Here is a 20,568-nt window from a genome sequence, read left to right as displayed (position 1 = left end):
TTGGGACATGGGGTGTTTGCGTGCACAGGTCCCTGGAGCAGTCCGGGTGCTGTGGCAGAGTGCGTGGGGGCTCTGGGGTCAGACCGCCTGCTTCTGCGTCCCGGCTCACTCTCCCACTAGCTGGGTGACCCAGGCAAGTTGCTTCATGGTTCTATGCCTCCATTTCCTCAGCTGTAAAATGGTGATATTAGAACTCTCAAAGAGATATTAGAATTCTCAAATATAGAGACTTAAAAGAGTGAACACAAGTAAAACACTCAGAAGCAGCCCTGAATGAGAGCTAAGTGCTCAGTAAGGGTCAGCAATCCCTAATCTAATTTCAGATGGTGTCTCAGCCATCCAACAAGAGAGTGAGAAATAATACGAAGGGGCAAGGGATGCAGCCCTTTTTCTGTACAAGAAAAAGTCAGGCGGAGGCTCCCCACCGCCACCAGCGTGCCTGTGCCATCCTGCACCACATGGCTAGTTAGGGACTTCATGGTGGAAGCCCCAGAACTCCCTGGAGCCACAACCCCTGCAGTATGGTTGTGGGAGAACCAATAGTGCTTGTGAAAATGCAGATGCCTGGCTGGATGTGGTGGCTCACAACCGTAACCCCAGCACTTTCAGAGGCCAAAGTGGGAGGATCACTTGAGGCCAAGAGTGTGAGACCAGCCTGGGCAACATAGCAAGACCCCCTCTCTAAAAAAAAACAAAAAACTTAAAATTAGCATGGTGGCGCACACCTATAGTCCCAGCTATTCAGGAGGCTGAGGTGGGAGGATCTCTTGAGCCCAGGAGTTCAAGGCTGCAGTGAGCTATGATCACACCACTGCACTCCTGCCTGGGTGACACAGCCAGACCCTATGTCTAAAATAATTAAAATACAAAAAAATTTTAAATGGAAGATTCTTAGGCCCCAACCCAAAGCCACAGAATCAGACCTTCTAGAAATGGCATCCTCAACTTTGCACTTTAAGCAAGCCTAAGCCCTGCCCCACAATCTTATGGGCAATTCAATCTGCAAATGCTGCCTAGGAGCAAGAACTAATTGTTGAAGTAACACATTTCATCTTTTATCTTGTCATTTGGACCCTTTTATTTAGGTGCAGCGGCTCATGCCTGTAATTCTAACACTCTGGAAGGCTGAAGCGGGAGGATTGCTTGCGCTCAGGAGTTTGAGACCAGCCTCAGCAAGAGCAAGACCCTGCCTAAAAAAAAAAGTATAAATAATTTATATAACTCCATAAAATATGTGATGTTTTAAGTGGCCAATTCACATCATCTTTAAAAAGGCAGTAGTTCCTTGAAAACAAAATTACTGTGGGAATGTTTTTTAAAATACACAGGTACATTGAGGTGGTTGTTAACGCGTTTTACCTTAGCCTGGATGACAGATGATTTTTGACTGAGGAAGAAGTGATAGCTCTCTTCGGACTGTGGTAAGGGAGAGAAGGCAGACTTTCTTCTAAGAAGATCTGCAGAGCAGAATTAGGACGTGGACAAGGAAGCTGATTCGTGTTTAACAAAGAATAGTTGAGCTGTCCAAAGATGAGACAGGCCACCTGGCCAGATGGAGGTGGCCACACAGCAGGCTACAGAATAGAGTCCTGCATTGGGTAAAAAGATGGACTGGATGACTCTTAAGATTATTTCTAGCTGGCCATGGTGGATCACGCCTGTAATCCCAGCACTTTGGGAGACCTAGCTGGGAGGTTCGCTTGAGGCCAGCTAGAGACCAGCCTACGCAACATAGCGAGATCCCATCTCTATCAAAAAAAAAAAAAAAATTAGCCGGGTGTGGCGGCACACAAGGCTGAGGCAGGAGCCCAGGAGTTCAAAGTTGCAGTGGGCTAAGATGATGCCACTGTACTCCAGCCTGGGCAACAGAGCAAGACCCTGTCTCAAAAAAGATTCTTTCCAACTCTAGCATTAAGTAGGGGAAAATAATGAGCGGCCCATAACTTTTAAGCAGAAGTTCATTCTGAGGGGGGAAAAAGTTGCTGATGGTTTTTAATTGGCCCACAAGTGAACATTGCTTATGTAATGAGGAAATAAACATTCCTAGTAGTAAAAATTAGAAGACTCCTTTGGGCCATGCATTGGGATCAGCTTTTTTCACATGCAGGAACTTTAAAAAGTCAACAAGACAACTGACACATGGTAAGGACTTTATAAACGTTCATTAGATTAACTATTAATAATAACTCTATCCCTATTTTACAGATGAAGAAATAGGCTGAGGCAAGTTAAGTGACTTGCCTGAGTGGCCGTTAGGTGGGTGAGTCTTCATTCAAACAAGGGCTAACTTCAGCAGCCATGAACCATTATACTAATATCCAATGTGTGAAAATATTTGATTTGTTCATCGGTGGTCACCAGACGGGTGGCTGGCTTCACCTGTCCTCAGAGATTGTTTCTTTCGGGAGACAAGATGACTCTAGAGAGCACATTTTATGGTCAGCCAGCTCGACAGGTGAGCCACATGTATAGCCTCATGTTTCCACTAACATTCAGATAACTAAACCATTCAGATAACTAAAAAAATCCAAGATTATTTCCTTGACATCTTAGCAAAAGCAGCATTTTTCACTCCAATCTGATGTTTGATTTGGGGTGGGGGTGGAGCATAGGCTGGTTGGGTTGGCTGCAGTAGGCAGTTTGCTCTGGGAGCTAACAGTCTCGTCTTCTTCCCAGACCTGTCCAGCTTTCAGGCAGTACCAAGAGGCAGCCCTGGGAGTGGGTTGTTCAGTCCCTGATGTGCCATCCGTGAGCAGAAGGCAAGACACCCCCATCTGACGGGCATCAAGGAAGCCTGGGATACTCCCAGGTAAGCTTTCAAATGTTTTCACATCATTTGGAGAATTCTTGCAGAGGAGAAATACTACCGATTTAGAATTATAAACCCCCCCAAAACAGGTGTGATTAATTATTCTCTTATAAGAAACTCGGTGATATATTTACAAATTCTTATTGACATAGTCTTCTGACATGAGATCCTAATGGAAGGGGACTTCTACAAAGTTTTCCTTAGGTCTCTTTCCTCAGTGTTCTTGTTATGGCCAGTGGGCAGCTTTTGTGTGCCTGTGATAGGTTATTTAGTGGTTTCTACTTGGTTTAATTTGGTAAGCTTATCATTAAGCATTTAAGGAGGAAATATTTAAGATTACAATTCACTCACTATTTAAGAACCAACTTTTCATTTTGAAGCTACAGCTGTGATCTACCTCCCTAGTGTTTCAATTTCCTTTGTAGAACTCCCCTAAGGGAATTTCACATAAACCATTTATAGTGACTCCTATGCACTTGGTTGCCAGTTGCCTTAGTCATTGCTTTGGTAAATCCTTCCTAGTCGAGCTGCAATGTGCAACCAAGATGTACATTAAACTTCTCATTCTTGTACAGAATCCTTAAGGTGCAACAGCCTGCCCCATGAGCCTGGAAGTCCCCAGCCAGAGATTTGGGCACCTGTGAACCCACAGCATGGCAACTCAGCCTCCTATCTCCTGGGTTTTCAGTGAACGGTAACCAGTAGGTGACCTGGAGAAAGAATCTTCATAGTATGAGGGGAGGCAGCATGATCACGTGAAGGCTCTGGACACAGACACACTTGGGTTCGAATCTCAGCTCTTCCCACTTAACATGAGTGATTTTTAGCAAGTTATTTAAGCTGTGTATCCAATTTCCTTATTTGCAAAATGGGGATATGCCAACTTCACTGTGTGGCTGTGATAAATAATTCATATTTATTAAACACCTACGATATGTGTCAGGTACTGTTTTAAGACTTGGTGAGCTTAAATAAAAATTCTTGCTATTGTGAAGTTTCCATTTATTTCACAGGGGTGACAGGCAATGGAAGGACAAGGTAGCCTGAGAGTGTTAAGGGCATGAGGACAACAAAGCTGGATGCTCGGGTGATGCCTTCCCTGAGGGAAGTTGGTCAGGGAAGGCTGACAGCAGGAAAGATGGCGGCTGAGACCTGGGCAGAGGGGATTATGCCAAGGCCCTGCCCCTGGACGCATATGGCCGGTACAGGATGGGGAGGTAGCTGACGGGAAGCATAGGAGAAGGCAAGGCAGGGGAGCACCAGAGCCTGGAGGGCCTTGCAGGCCATGGGGGAGTGCTCCGTGAGAGCCAGAGGAAGGTGTGAGGGAGGGGCTCAGGCTGGGGCAGGAGGGGCTGCACTGAGTACGCACCTGGCACCAACTGGGCAGCAGCAAGTGGGGCTGATGACTTACAAATAACAGAGAGGAGGCTGGGGTCCCTGCAGAGGAAAAGCACTTTCAGTGTTTTCTATTAATAATCTATCTTGATTTTCTTTGAATATGTAAAGTGACAATGCATCCAAGTTTTAAAAATTGGCTTATTTTCTTTTTGGGCTACAGAAAAGCTGTCCACAGCCATTGTGATTATTATACTCATCATAGGAGGCTCAGATAAATTTAACATTATATTTATTGCTTCCATTATAAAATATAAGCACATTACAAACATTTTGAAAAGGAAAATGTAAATCCACCAGCCTAACACAAAAACTGCTTTAGCATTTTGGTGTATTTCTTTTTAAACTTTGGATTAATCCAAAATTTAATACTGAGGGTTTCAAGTTGTAGAGAAGACATAAAAATGCTGGTTCTTACTGTCCTAATTTTTTTAATTTTCAAAGTATTTTTTCCTTTCAGCAGAAAAGACTGAAGACATTATTACATAGTTTACAAAGACCGATCTCTAACGTGTGCACAGCCTCTAATCAAAAGTTACTCATTGAAGTTACTCTATGAAGAACACATTAATTCAGTTCTACTTCTTTAGAATAAAATCTTAAAGAGAAACAAATTATAAGTACTACTGACTCACTGGGTATACAGCCAAGAAAATTAAATCCAAGATCCATCTCTATTTGCTTAGAAATGTTTAAATGGTCAGAATATGCAGTCTATGCAATTGGGAACCAAAATCCTCAAAGGTGAGCGGGAATGGGTGTGGGGAGAGACCTTACTTAATGAGTGGGGAGAGGGAGCGATTGTCTTTATAGCCATTATCTGAAAAGCCAGCTAGCTGACAGCCCAATAGCTCATGTAAAATTCATCTTAAATCAGCTTTAAGCACCACTTTGTTATTTGAAATGTCTAATTTTTTAAGGTAGAAAACATGTGAATTTTTAAAATAATTTCCAGGGAGAAATTCTAATCAAAATGGTAATTTTTACGTTTTTGGCTATTCTAGATTCCTTTTGTGCTTCTCATCTTCAAGACCAAGTGGTAACATGCATTGGTACTTTAGGAAACTTCTCATGTTGCACAAAAATACTTTCAAGATTGGTTTTAAGTGATATGTAAATTAAAAGATGTATTTGACAGGACAGTAGACCAGTGTAAGCAGTAGGTCAGACTGATGAAAATAACCAAGAAAGAAAAGTGCTCACTTACATCTTAGGTTTACCAAACTTAAAAAAAATGAGATTTCCAGATACTCAAACAGCAGGAACATTTCTCAAAGCTGCACAAGAATTTTAAGGATTCATTATTCCACTTTCATTAGTCTCAAAAGATATCCATATAACATTTTCTGACATAATTACCCAATAAAACTTCACATTGCAAAAGTTTTACCATAAACGATGACAGAAATCACATTTCGAGTTTGCAAGCACTAAAATTAAAATAGCAAACCCAAGACTCCCTGAAATCAATTAGAAAACATAAAAAAAGTATTTTCAGCCAGAGGTATTTTTGCCTAAACTGAATAAATTCAGATTTCCCTCAAGTTCTTTGTTAGATTTTGAAGTGGAGAGAACTGAAGTCTTATTCACAGCAGAGCTAAAATTAGTAATCATTTATTAAATACTTATGTGCAAAATACCACAGTCAGGGTTTTGACTGGGAAGGCTTATAGAGGAAAGTAAATATCTGAGATTTGTTGGTTTGAGGTTACAATAAGAACTTTAAGTGAAAATGAGTCACACGCAGTTATAATGGCACTAAGGAAATAATTTAGGTCTAAAAATCAGGAATGAATCAATCAAGAGTTAGCAGAGGAAGCCAAGAGAAGAGCCTAGCTCTCTTAACAGACTAGTCCAGAGAGTGGAGGATGAAGCTGAGCTAGCTTGGGGCTAGTCAACAGAATCACTAAAAGAAAAGGAGCTCAGCACAGGGTCATAGAAGTGAAGGTTAATTTGGGGGCCGGTGGTCAATGGGCTAAACAGGGAACTGAGACTGAAGTTGTTTCCAGCAACTGGGAAGCCATAAGCTCTTAAGACAGCAGGTCTTCCTGGGCAGAAGCTAATTAGAAGGAAATTGAAAAGAAAGTCTGGCAAGGAAAAGGAAGCCAATAGCATAGTAGATATTTTGACAAAGGGAAAAACAACAAAAAAACAGGAATTGCAGCTAGAGGCAGGAGAGTCATGCGCAAGATTTAATAAGACAAGAGGGGTTTTGTATAGATAAGCACAAAAGGAAAGAAGTCAGAGATGGAGAGGACATGGGAAAGGAGGTTTACAACTGGAGATTAAGTCTTCAACAATCTGGAAGGGACAGGAGCTGGGTGGTGGCAGTGAAGAAGTTCAACCATAAGGACTCAGTCTGAGCACCTTGTGTTGCACCTTTGTTGCAGTCGATTCAACAAAGATCTCACCATACAGAGATAACCATGAACACCCACCAACAGTGTTATCTCTTGAAATCAGACCCCTGAGGCCACCAATCAGTATGACAGTGTGACCAACAGGTCAGATTCTTACAGGTGGTTCCTGAAATGTGAATAATTCTAGCCAGGAGGCTGCAGTATAAACGAGATATGTGCTATTCAGGTGGACCTCACCTAAGGAGAAGTAAAGACGAACATTCTCATACCACCACTAGAGTGACCCTTTGGCCAGACTCCACTTCAAGAGCAGACAGCAGCCTGCTCTGGATCTGACTTCCACCTGGGAGACAGCGGCATGGGCTCATAAGGCCAGATGTAAGACACATCATCAACATGTTTCAGACAGGAAAGGGTCGATGATTATGAATTGGATGACATGTTAAAAGCAAGACTTTCAAATGCACATACTTAAACTGCTCAGAAGAGTTCAAGGGGATGAAATCCTATTCTCATTATGTACTGGAGACCAATTGCTTTAAATCTCTACCACGGCGGATGGCAATGAGTCCTTTTACAAAAGTTATTGTCCAGACAGAGTATCTACAAATGTAGCTTGATTCTGGACTGTGACAGCATTATAAAAAAAAAAAAAAAAAAAAGAGCACATCAGAGAATATAAAATACCAAGCAAATCCTAAGTGTGGCAACGAGAACACAGGTAAGTGTATCTCGTGCATTACTGTGAACGTGCTCCCTGTCAAAGGATCCATACACCTATTCCAACCAAGCTGGAAAGAGCAACAGACCAATGTGACTGGATGGACGCCTGGGCTCCTGTAGCCTGTTCGTCATAGGTAACAGGGTCCTCCAGGGTTGCTGTGATGTTGAAATGGAGGATGTATGTGAAAGAGGAGATGTTGACAGACTCAATCTGAACACTATTTTTGACTAAAGTACTTCTGATACTCCTTTCTAAAGTGCCTTTAGACCTTAAGCACCTATTTTGACAAATGTAAGACAGATGACCAGAACAGTATGATTTCTGAAAAAACACTGAGAAATAAGACATCTTTTCTTTGGGTGGTTCATATGCTGAAATTCTGAGAAATGAGTTTCAAAAATGATCTGAACACCAACAACTTCACTGGAAAATATGTAGCCTCTTCAAGTGTTCTACAAAACAACCACTGGACACGTAGGTGCTAAAGGATTTATTACAAAAACTCCCCTTGCCAGCCTTATTACTCTGGTTCATTACTAAATCCATAGCACTAGCCAGATTACATGGCCATCTTAAAACTTTTATTCTTTAGTTAGAAAAGAAAACTATTTTTAGCTCACATACTCAGAACTTAACTATTACTCCACATCAAAGTCCAAAAAGTACCACATACTCTTTCCCACGCCATGCTTCATGGGGTGCTGTGAGAGCAATGCTTACATAGCTTACTGAGTGCCAGGCAGTGTTCTAAACACTTTCCGTATTTTAACTCCTAAGAAACCTAGGAAGCAGGCACACCAAAACCTGAAGTACAGTGAGATTATGTAACTTGTCTCCACCTAAGAAGAGAGGATATGAGTTCTTTTCTGCTAAGTAAACAACTAACTTTAAAGGAAGAACCGTTTAATAACATTGCATTAAGTAAGGGTTTAGGGCTGATACTTCAAGTACCTGTCAATTTACAAAAGAACACACTGAGACTCCAGGGATGAGCTGCGTTTGGTTAGTGGCCAAGGCAGACTAACAAATGTCTCCTAATTCCCAGGCTAGTGTACTGTATTACCTCTCTTTGTTCAGCCTCCCAGAATTGCCAATGACAGTGGCTTACCACCAGGAATATTTATGAATCCCACTAATCACATGGAAGAATGGCAAATGAAAACTGACCCACATTTTCTTCTTCTCCCTTCAAACGGTAATAGGTTCCGACATAATTGCAAACTAGAAGCTAGGGATAAAAAACAAGATTCAGAGCTCCTAATAGAGAGGGAGACAGACATGTCAGCAAGGTGACAGACTGCCACAGGTACTGACAGAAGTCTACATAAGGGACAGCTGGACAACAAGGCAGTCAAATCATCTTTATGATTTAGAGACTTTTAAAGGTTATCCCTCACGTGCTTTCTAGGTACACTGGATTCTCTTTTTAATGCCCCGCTGTGCCTACTAAGGGAAATCCGTAATAAAACAGAAAGAAGACTAGAAGCCTAAACCTGTAATCCCAGTTCTAGAACTATCTGATTGTATAACCCAAGAGCAAACACTTTACTGTCATCTGTAACATGAAAATGGATCTTTCAACACTTTTCAGCTTAAAAATCCAATCAAGCTATTAAATCTAACTTGCAGAAAATGTTTTTAAAGACCATGATTCTGTTAATCAGGAAGATAAAAACACATAATAGAAATTAAATATTGTGGATAACTGAATTATCATAAACAATAAAAACATCAAGTTTCAAATAATTATATATATATATACCACAAATATTAGACAAATCTATTTATAATAGCTCAAAAGACTCTGGGGCTTTATATACTATTATATATATTATATAGCAAGTGTATATTCAGTACTGAGGTTATCTGAACTTTACATATTCAATATGTAAACTTGTAGATTTTGTTTTTTCCATCTACAAAATTAGAACGATATCACCTTCCTTGAGTTGGTGTGAAGGTTTATGAGATGATAAATGGAAAGGCCCAAGGGAACAGAGCACATGACTGATGTTTAGTAAATGAGTTCCCTTTCCACTTCCTTAAAAAAGCAGCTAAATGGTACCTAAACCTAAGAGCCATATCCCTAAACAACTCCAAAATTTTAAAAAAGAAAAACCCCAGAACTTCAAATGATATAATTAACATAGAAGGCCACGTTTTTGTATAAATGAAAAAGGATAAAATCATAAGAGTTCTAAAGAAATTATTTAGATGATTCTAAGTCAGTTCTTAAGTGTTGTTCTTCCTTCCTAAATATCCTCTAAGGATGATCTTACAGATATACAGATCAGCTTAACAATGAAACCTAACATTTCGCTTATTTTAATAACAAGGATCTTGTATATGTTAGGATGCTCTTCACTAAGCTGGGGGTAGTAGTTCAAAGTAGCACTTTAACAAAATCAGAACAAATTCATTCATTTTAGTTCTACAGCTGTAAATGATGCCGTCCAAAACTGTGGAAGTACTTAAGTGTATCTGAAAATGTTTTTACATTTAAGCTAACATCTAGTTTTAGAACTAAAACGGTGTGGTCTATCAAAAACCTTGTTGTATTGCTGAGTTAAAAAATTATTTCATTGGGCCGGGCGCTGTGGCTCACGCCTGTAATCCTAGCTCTTGGGAGGCCGAGGCGGGCGGATTGCTCAAGGTCAGGAGTTCAAAACCAGCCTGAGCGAGACCCCGTCTCTACTATAAATAGAAAGAAATTAATTGGCCAACTGATATATATATATAAAAAAAATTAGCCGGGCATGGTGGCACATGCCTGTAGTCCCAGCTACCCGGGAGGCTGAGGCAGAAGGATCACTCGAGCCCAGGAGTTTGAGGTTGCTGTGAGCTAGGCTGACGCCACGGCACTCACTCTAGCCCGGGCAACAAAGCGAGACTCTGTCTCAAAAAAAAAAAAAAAAAAAAAAAAAAAAAAAAAAAAATTATTTCATTATTCAAATGCACTAACCAAGAAAATTTCCTTCATACCAAGGGCATGGATATCATTGTACTGCAAAGATGCATGCTATATATGAGCCTTGCCTATTATTACATTTATCTACTGTACCTCCAAAATAATGCATCATTAAGTAAAGGTTTCAATGTTACATTACCACTATTTACTCCTCCCCAAAAGTCAGAATACTGTTCTTGGCTGATAAGCTACAAAGATGCTTTTAAGGCAGTAGTTCTTTAATATATTTTAAGATTTAAATTTGCCTTTTCATCCTATCAAAGTCACATTTTCTAAAGCTGCTTAAAATTAAAAATCTCATTAACATCAAGTCAATGGTTCTTTCCTTGATTTCTACTTTTACTCCTTCCCTAAGGCTTCTAACTCGGAGGTCCCACTTCCCTTTTCTTCTCCCTGGACAATGCTTTAGAGGGCAGGATTAGCCCTAAAAGTCACTGTGTAAGACCATGAAATAAATGATGAAGCTATACAACCAAAGCGAGATCCATGCTTTATGAACACATTATTCTCACACACTGAGGTGACAGGTTTAATACACAAGATCCTTAAGTTCATTTTACATATTCTGAAACCAAGTTGTTCAAAAGATGAATTCTGAAACCATGGTTGGTGTAGCAAATGAATATATCAAAACAAAGAAAAACTTCATCCAAATATTTACATTTAAAAAAGACATTTAAAAAATAGGCTACTTATTAAGTGTGCTTGAACAAACCATGTGTGGAATTGAATTCCATTCATTATGGAGTTAGTTTCTGCTAAATACTTACTGATGCTATAGTAGACCCCTGGCATCTGAGCACTTAAGAGTTTTCAACTGTTCCCAATCTATACTAAAAAAATAAAACATGACAAATAATAAATTCTACATTTCTGAAGGCACTAATTTGAACCTCAGAAGTAGAAGGGCTGGTATGTAAGGCAAATTACTTAGGAGTGAGGAGGGCTGGCAGCTGTATAGCTTGCTGCGGTTTTGCAATGTATTACCACGTATTTAGTAAGACTCTCTAGAGGCCATTTAAATATTATACTAATACTGCATTATATTCCAGCAGTTTCACAAACTTAGATATTCACAAAAATGTTTTGGAATATATTCCTTGAGAATGTGAAGGGTCTCCTATGTTACATTAAAAAAAAAAAAAAAAAAACATGCAGAGTTACTTAGAGCTCATAGAGCTTTTTCAAAACAAACTACTAATCACACAGCCCAATTAAAAACTCAAACACTTTATAGTACAGGTATAGAAAGTTTATGGTCCAGCAATGCCAATATAGGTAATTTGACAACTTAGGGTTGTGAACCTAAGTTGCAAAGTGTTAACAATCATACAATAACTTCTATTCTATTGTCATTGGCTTTGGCTCAGATGTTTAAACACTTAAACAGCTCAGAAGACTTTTGTTTACTTTTTTGTGTATTTTGTTTTGTTTTTATCTGTGTGGGCACGGGTGTGGGGGTCATTGTATTGGATGAGAATGAAGAGAGGGCAGGAATTAAAGAGCCACTAAAATTCCATTTACCATTTCCTTACAAAATATATGTGGGAGAATATGGCTTAAAGATAGAATGGGAAAGCTTCTTATTTGTTCCATTTTACTTTACCCTTTATCTAGTCTGACAATAATGCCAAACTTAATTTACTGCCTAGGGCAAAAGTAACTCTCTAAGAGGATTTTATGAAGTCCAGTTTAATTTTGGTTCTAAGGTCTTAAGCACTTAAGCACAATTTTTTGGAATTTTTCGGATTAACTGAAAAAAATGTTATGTCAACAACCACTTAAGCACAATTTTTTGGAATTTTTCGGATTAACTGAAAAAAATGTTATGTCAACAACCAGAACTCCCCAATGTTTTGATTGGTTAACAGCTTTAAAAATATCCAACTCATTTTTTTTTTAAGACTAGGATTAATCTCTGTCCCTACAATTTAATCTTCTGCTTAATCTGTAGACCAAGGCAACTTTTCTTAAGAAGGGATACATCTATTAAGGAGAAAAAAATTATTTCTTTAAAAAAAACTGAATAGGTCTAAAATGATTCCAGAGCTATCTCTGAGTCAGAAGTACAGTAACAATGGACAACACAACCCAGTTTACACAAATGTACTGTTTTCTTTTTGTTAAAAAAGGGTAGGGTTAGGTTTTATATATCAAAGTCAGCAGAATTTTCATGTTTCACAATTTTGGTACTAGAGAGATCCCAAAATTCCTTGAATTCACTTGGGAAATTTTCTGAAGGTGCGCATTATAGTAAACAGCAGCAAAATACCAAAACAATTCTATTGCTAAAAAGCAGCTAATCCTGCTTGTGCCTTTAGAATACTAGTTGTTAGGCACCACCAACAATGCTAATTTGTGCCATCAATTGAAATTTGAGCTCTTCCAAGAAAGAAACAAATTGTTCCCTTTAAAACTATTCAAGGCAGGACATCAACAATCATATTGGACAAATATTCATTGAGTTTTGGAGGAGAAAATCAGAAAATGTCAAAAAGGAAGAGACAAAACCGTAATATTTAGTATTCTAAAGGCTCGTTTCAGGTAGTTCAACAATGATTCTGGTAAAACCAACTGCTCACATACATACACACGCACACACAGATTTTAATGGTTTTAAAAAAACCAGATTTGTTACTTTAGAAAATGAATGCAGTGCATTTTCAGCAATATTATCGCCACAGACTCTGATTTCTCAGTCCACACATAAGTAGTAGTTGCCTTCTATGGTGATATGGCTTCTCTGCACTAATTCCCATCAGGCCGAAAAACATTAGGGCAGGTTAAGCAAAGACTGAATTGTTGCACAAAGGAACATTTACTCATCAGATCCCACTGATCTCTTCTGTGCCCGTTTCCTGGGCAACCTTCTTGGTGAAGCTTTATCTGGAAGAAAAGAGAAAGTTTTGAGCTTGCCTAATTATTACAAGTATATTGGATTTAAAAGACATTTAAAAGTATTTTCCTTCAACTTTACCACTAAATTTAAATCATACAAACATGCAAGAATACCATCTATTAATAATAATAAATGTCTCCTATCTAGCTACAGGTTTTTAAAAGAACATTTAATATAACCTTTCAAGAGGTAACTCCAATTAAAATGACATTTTTTTGCAATTAGGATAGGAAAAAGATCTAATCATGGATGCTATACTGTTGAAGATACCATGCAAAATCATCTTGAATTCTGTATCTCAACATGTTTATAACATGTACAAGTAAACACTTTTAGAAACAGTTTAAAAGGCATGATATTTAAAGCTCAAAAAAAATTTACACTGCTTACAAATTAAAAGATTTAGTATTTAAAAATGTAGTCATGTGATTTGCTTAATTTTTCAGGATTTCATAAATTTACCTGAAATAAGCAGAATAAAGGACATGAGATAGTATTTCAATGCTAAAACTATTCTATGCACATAAGCATTATCTTTTTACTTCTTTCCCTTTATCTCCTTTATATATTCTTAGTGGGGTCTATTTAACCACTTCGGTACAGCGCTCACCGGCCGTGAAACCTTGCCCACAGCTGGCACTCATAGTCCACTCAACAGTTTGTGCTGTGCATTGACAATGAATCCATTTTGCTCTTGAGGAAAGCTTTAAAGCAGGGGTCCTCAAACTTTTTAAACAAGGGGTCAGTTCACTGTCCTACAGACCATTGGAGAGCCACTGGAGAGTGCAGCACACATTCCACACACAGGCGCACTATAGGCCTGGGACGAGTCGGCTGCTAAGCAGGACAGGCAGCAGTGGCAAAAACACCCAGCAGGTGGGATAAATGTCCTCAGCGGGCAGCATGTGGCCCACGGGCCATAGTTTCAGAATGCCTGCTTTAAAGCACTGAAAGCTTGTTTTCTTTACAGGTAGCTTTACTTGTAATATAAATCAGAATAGGTAACATATACATATATGTTTTTATTACGTTATTTTTAAATGTTCACAATTTTATTTTTTTTTTAATCTTAGACATAACATTTACTAGTTTTCCAAGCATGACAGAAATGGAAAAATATATATATTTGAACAAGAACAATTTAAGTGTCCACAATCTGTGTTCCTTCTGTGAGCAGCGCCTGATTCTATTAAAATTAAAAAACTGGAGCTCAGTCCTATGCTTAAGAAAAATCTAATGAAGGACTAAGTAATAAAGTATGCAAGAATATAATTCTATAATAAATCTTTCCAGTGTTCACTATAACTACATTATACATAAATGTTTCCCTCCACAGTAACTCAGAAGGATAGTTCTTATAAATGAAAGAGAACATTCCATATTCATCTCTGGCAAGCAATGAACAAACACAACTTGCTCACAAAGGATCTGAAAGTGCTGCCCCAGGAGCATAAACTACCACTAACATGCTATATGAATGAGTCTTGGTGAGTGGCTATTATCTGGGATCTCTTTCTCTCCTCACACCAGTGAACCTATCTCATATAAAGCCTAAGAGATAACTAAAGCTGTTGCAGAAGTAAAACACAGCATGCTCCACTCAAATTCTTCTAAGGTAACCATTTTAAAGGAAAACCAGCAGAAGTTATCTCTTTTATAAAAACAAATACATTAAAAAAAAAAACCCAAACCAAAAGGCAAATGCTGCTGCTCAATCATTAGATGGACTTACAGAGGCAAAATATGTGACAACAGCAATAATTCAAGTAAAGTATGTGTGAAAATTTAAACACGCCACATTCAAGTTAAGACAAAAGTGAAGGGGAGCTATGATCTTTATATCAGAGTCAAAAAGCTTAGGCATTATCACCAAATGTTAATTCACTTTACAGTCATCAATGAAACTACTGTATATATTTTTGCACTTTGCACTTGTAAAAGCAGATAAAATATTTAATATGTAATTTACAATCTATTTTACCAGCTCAGCATACAGGATGTATATAGATTATATCAAAGTAGTAGACAGTTAGGGGCCTGTGCAAACCCTGCAAAAATAGTACTTCAGGTATCTGCTAATTAAAAAAAAAAAAAAAAAAAAAAAAACAGTTTGCTGTTTAGAAGTGATACAATTCAAACTACCACAAAATACAAAGGGCTGCAAAAATGTATACCATTCCCACAACATATGTAAGTTATTAAATAAAGATTTGATTTAAAAGAATATAAATGAAGCCTTTAAGTAGGTCTTTTCTACATGCGTATTATTCTTCATTAAAGAAAAAAATATGTAAAAAGGCCATTGGTAATTGCTTTGTTAACATTTGTAGAAAATGCCAATTCTCTGGTCACAAACTCCACTAAGTTTAGCACTTAAGGTCTCTGCAGTGTTATAAATGTAATTTAAAATACTGCTAATTCTATAACTCCGTTGGTAAAATAATGTGACTTGGAATATGGCAGTCTTCATGTTGAGGGCAATGATCCAGTTTTGTTTTAATTTCTTAGGTGTGAACAGTTATCCAGAAGAACAGCACCCTCCACCTCCACTCTGCATCTGAGGTTCATCATCAATAATCTGTACACCTCGCCTTGCAGTTTCTGGTTGACTAGAGCCATTGCCTTTTGCTCTCTCGTCCACTTGTGCTGTGTTTCTATCATCCTTTTACAAAGGTCAAGAAAGAGTTCCTCAATTCCTTTGTTCTGTTTGGCTGAAGTATGATAATGTTTTGCTCCCATAGATTCTGCATATGATTCTGCCTCTTGAATGGAAACATATCTCTCCTTTTCCAAGTCTATTTTATTACCAACTATACATAAACAGATTTCATTTCCCAACATTTTCTGTAATTCTTTAACCCAGTTTTTTACCTTCTGAAAAGAATCTTTATCTGTTATGTCATAAACTAAAATAGTTCCATTTGAATCTCTGTAGTAAATTGGGCCAAAGGCATGGAATCTCTCTTGACTTGCTGTATCCCATATGGCAAGGTTTACTCTTTTCCCGCCAATATTTAACTTCTTTGTTAAGAATGATGCCTGCATAGTGGTGATGTGCTTGTCCTTAAACTTGTTCCCGCAGTAGCGCAGCACCAGCAACATCTTCCCCACACAGCCTTCCCCCAGCAATACCACCTTGAACGAGTAGGCTCAGCCTCAGCCCGCCAGCCGGCCTGTCGCTTCCCCACAGCCGGGACGGGCTCAGCCCCCTCCCCCTTCGGCACCGGCCACGCCAACCAGGGCACCTTCTCCACTCCTTCCTCTGGGCAAGCCCTGGAAGGGCCGAGGGAATGTCCAAGAATGAAGGGCCCAAGACACCACGTCAGGCACGGGAGGAAAGACCCACAATTTTATTTTGATAAATGAAAAATTAGAAAAGTCATATCACGGCTGTCGGCTAAAGTCGCTCATCTGTGGCTATCGACTATAGTCAATGCTCGGCTGTGCACATTCATCTGTGGGTGTCGACTATAGTCAATGCTTGTACCAAAGAGGTTAACAGAGAATACATTTGTGGTGAGTTTTTCTACTTTTCTTCAGTAAGATGAACCATCCACAGCTTCTTTAAAAAGTAAATGGCTGGGCAGGGCAAGGGGTGGCTCATGCCTGTAATCCCAGCACTCTGGGAGGCCGAGGCAGGAGGTCTGCTTGAGGCCAGGAGTTTGAGGTTGCCATGAGCTAGGCTGACGCCATAGTACTCTAGCCTGGGCAACGGAGCAAGACTTTGTCTCAAAAAAAAAAAAAAAAAGTGAAAAGCTGGACATATCTTCTGACTATTATTGTCTGTTTTTTATTTTCTAAAAATAATTTACATATCAGGAAGATAAGCTCATTGTGGAATAAGTTAGAAATAAAAATAATTTTTCCCAGTGGGGCGCAGTGGCTCACACCTATAATCCTAGCACTCTGGGAGGCCGAGGCAGGCGGATTGCTCAAGATCAGGAGTTCGAAACCAGCCTGAGCGAAAGCCAGACCCCGTTTCTACTATAAATAGAAAGAAATTAATTGGCCAACTAATATATACAGAAAAAATCAGCCGGGCATGGTGGCATGGTGGTACGTGCCTGTAGTCCCAGCTACCTGGGAGGCTGAGGCAGGAGGATCACTTCCCAGGAGTCTGAGGTTGCCGTGAGCTAGGCTGACGCCACAGCACTCACTCTAGCCTGGGCAACAAAGACTCTGTCTCAAAAATAAATAAATAAATAAATAAATAAATAAATAAATAAATAAATAATTTTTCCAGTTGAAAAAAGTGAAAGATTGGAAAAAGATCTTCACCAAAGTATGAGGTTTGTTCATACTCACCAAAGCATACAAAATTCAGCAAAATACTGTTAAAATTGAATTTAAATATCAATATGATTTCAAGATTTTAAAAAGTGTATGTTTTAGCTCAGTTCACAGCAAAGGCTTAGAAACAATGGACTCAGTATAAATGATATTCCTAAAGTCTAGATATTAGTTTCTAGCATTATTAGAAACACAGCTAGCTTCATGTCTGAAGCAGAGAAAGTACAAAATAAATTTGAATTATCTTGCTGATAAGCCCAGCAAGTAAGGGATCATTCAAAGATCAAAGGGATAAGATTAGAGGCAGTTCAAAAGGGCTCCCAATAGCTAAAACTCTCACAATTTGAACGTAAGAAAGAATATTGTTGACTGAGACACACCGATCCTATGAAAATCTAAGTTTATATACAATAATAAAAAAAAAAGAGAGAGAGAAAAATGAGGAAAAAACTCATCTGGGTGGATTTTATACTAACTCTTTACTTTGAAAATTGATAAAGAGAAGAATTAAACATTTATCCTGCCTTTTTAATAGGAATTGTCATTTCAGTAACCAGAGTTCCAGCTGATGAAAGAAAACTCTACAAGACTGGCAGTTAGTAAAAACAAGACATTACAACTGAAAATAAATAAATTTCAACTTCTGACACATTACCAGTCGATAATCCTTCCATGAGTCAGTAAACAGTTCAGACAACTGAACAACTTTGCAGTGCCAAAGTAGGACTGCACAGATAACCTCCAGATTGCAAGAGGAAAGATCTACTGGTTACAAGGAAAGATCATGTGGCTACCACCCTGATCTAATGCTCAACTCAGCTTCACTAAGTATGGCGCAACCAGAGACTGTGTTTCTTGATGTAATAAAGGAAAAAGTACTTATTAGCTATGATGTATGCTATCAGCCAAAAATAATTACGTAATCAAACCTAGTAATTTAACATCCAGTCCTAGCTTGAACTAGTTATAAATTTACAAAGACTTAAGAGATACAACAACCAGATGCAGTTCATCATCCTGCAGTGGAAAAAATCATTTGTAAAGGATATTTTTCAAACAATGGGAGAAATTTCAATGTGACTATTATATGTAATAAAATAATAACTTTCTAAATGTGATGTTATTTCAGACCAGAAAATATTATTTCTTTGCAAACTGAAATACTTTAGAGGTAGTGTGTCATAGCTGTAATTTAAAGTATCTCAGCATTAAAAAAGCTAAAAAATGACTTTTATATAGAAAAGAAATCTATATTCTAAAACAGCAAATAATCATGTACAGCCAACTATACTTATTTTTTCATACCCTTCTTTCTCCTTGAACTCTAACCCCTCACCCTTTGGAAATGCTCTCTCATTGGATATCACAGCATGAGGACTCTTTGATTTCACAGGGTGAGCTACAACTAGAATCCCCTAGGCTCTAGGGTGTGATACAAGTAATAATAGGGAGAAAGGAGTGTGTTATGTGTCTTCCAACCATTTTCAAATCATAAAAAAAAATTAAAAATAATATGCCTCTCAATGATAAGCTCCTAGAGGACAATGCACCAAAAGACTCTTGAACCTGATAAACATTTTATCATCTTAATTGGGTAACTAGATTAGCTTAATGCTCCTTAGAAGCTCTGTTGCTGCTTGTAAAGTTTTTTCAAAACAAGAGATTCATTTAAACAGGAAAAGAAAAGGAAAAATAGAAGTAACTTTGTGGAAGGTAAGTTCCCATGGTCCTAAAGCAAACTCAGGCTGGACAATCAGATTTTGAGAAAGATAAGCAAGTATTGTTAAAAACAAACAAAAAAACATTTAGTGATGTTAACTCTACCCATCCTTAACTAGTAAGTCTCACTGGGAAAAACACATGGACTTTATAATGAGACAAACCTAGCTGTGAGTCTTGGCAAGTTACTTTTTCTTAGGAGCAATTTTCTCATCAATACACAGCTTCTTATCTTGCAAAGTAAATGCCCAATGCACAAAGGGCATGCAATGTATGTTAAAGTCTTTCCTTCATGAAGGTCTCCTCTGACTTCTAACAGGATCCTTTTTCCTAACTTTTAAACTTGTCCATGTTATTCTAAAAATCACATACTGCCTCTGACTATTCAAATTATTTTTATATGTACTTTATTTCCTTAATCAGAAATGTAAATACCTGACAAACCAGGAATATTCCCAACTTTTTTTAACATATCACTCATAACCTATAGCATAGGACATAGTAGATATTCAATACGTGCTGAATACAGTTATACTTAATCTGAACTTTGCTCTACAAGCATAATAACTCTAAGCTTTTCAATTCGTAGATACCAATGTCAGAAAGGTACTATGAAACCAGCTTCCCACACTCTTTGTCATGTAAAAATTCTTTTGGAGGCTCCATGGCTCTTACTTTTGACTTTAGTTTTTAATTATATTTTTTATGCTTTTTAAATGTAGATTTAGCTATTCTCTAAGACATTTAAAATTTAACTATTTTATGAAGAACTGGAAATAGGGCATGGTCTATACTTTATTTGATTCTTCTTGTCATACTCAGTATCAGGACAATATGTGTAAATATATAAGAAATTAGTAGCTACAGGAAAAATAATTTGAGCTACCATCTATGATATACATCCTGATGTCTCCAAATCTTGATTCATACATGCTCTAAAGCAGAACTTTAAATGCTTCCTGGACATCCTTATCTGAGCATCCCAAATGCTTTTCACACTCAACCTATCTAATCCAAACTAATCTTTCCCATCCATATATGCTTCTCTTCCTTAGATTATGGGACATTTAGGGTATCATCTTCCACCCAGTTGCCTAAGCTCAGAATGCTGTTTCACTCACTCCTAACATATCCTGTCACCAAAAGCCCTGTCTGCTCCACCTCTGAAGTACCTTTCTACTCCCTTTTACTCTAATCACCATAGGCTCTACTTAGGCCCTAATGATTTCTCCTGTGCTTTACCGAAATCATCTAAATTGATATCACTGCTTCCAGTAGTCCTCCACAAAGCTATCATAATTCCTTTTTAAAACACAAAATTGGAATTCTGTTTTGAAGTGTGTGACAGCTTTTTATCTAGAAGTCAAAAGTCCTTAGCATAGCACACAAAACCCTGAAGACTCC

At 38.2% G+C, this 20,568-nt stretch overlaps 1 protein-coding gene and 1 pseudogene across 4 annotated transcripts in view; both read right to left on the bottom strand.

The window, feature by feature from the left end:
* SSR1 (signal sequence receptor subunit 1) overlaps positions 1-20,568 on the bottom strand; it is a 111,673-nt gene that overhangs the window by 73,593 nt on the left and 17,512 nt on the right. For 2 of the 4 annotated variants that reach the window (XM_076010468.1, XM_012753602.3), the window contains exon 8: positions 13,079-13,142. In XM_076010468.1, the coding sequence (XP_075866583.1) occupies positions 13,079-13,142 (64 nt within the window). Of the gene's footprint in view, positions 1-4,178; positions 4,247-10,733; positions 13,143-20,568 lie in introns of those variants that run through there. The other 2 variants (XM_076010467.1, XM_012753604.3) reach the window with 2 other exon arrangements.
* LOC105865190 (ras-related protein Rab-21 pseudogene) lies at positions 13,149-17,343 on the bottom strand (annotated as a pseudogene).

This window comes from Microcebus murinus, chromosome 15, assembly GCF_040939455.1.
Source record: "Microcebus murinus isolate Inina chromosome 15, M.murinus_Inina_mat1.0, whole genome shotgun sequence".
Taxonomy (NCBI): domain Eukaryota; kingdom Metazoa; phylum Chordata; class Mammalia; order Primates; family Cheirogaleidae; genus Microcebus; species Microcebus murinus.
Note: the sequence above shows the minus strand (reverse complement) of the source record. Positions and strands in the feature narration are given on the sequence as shown.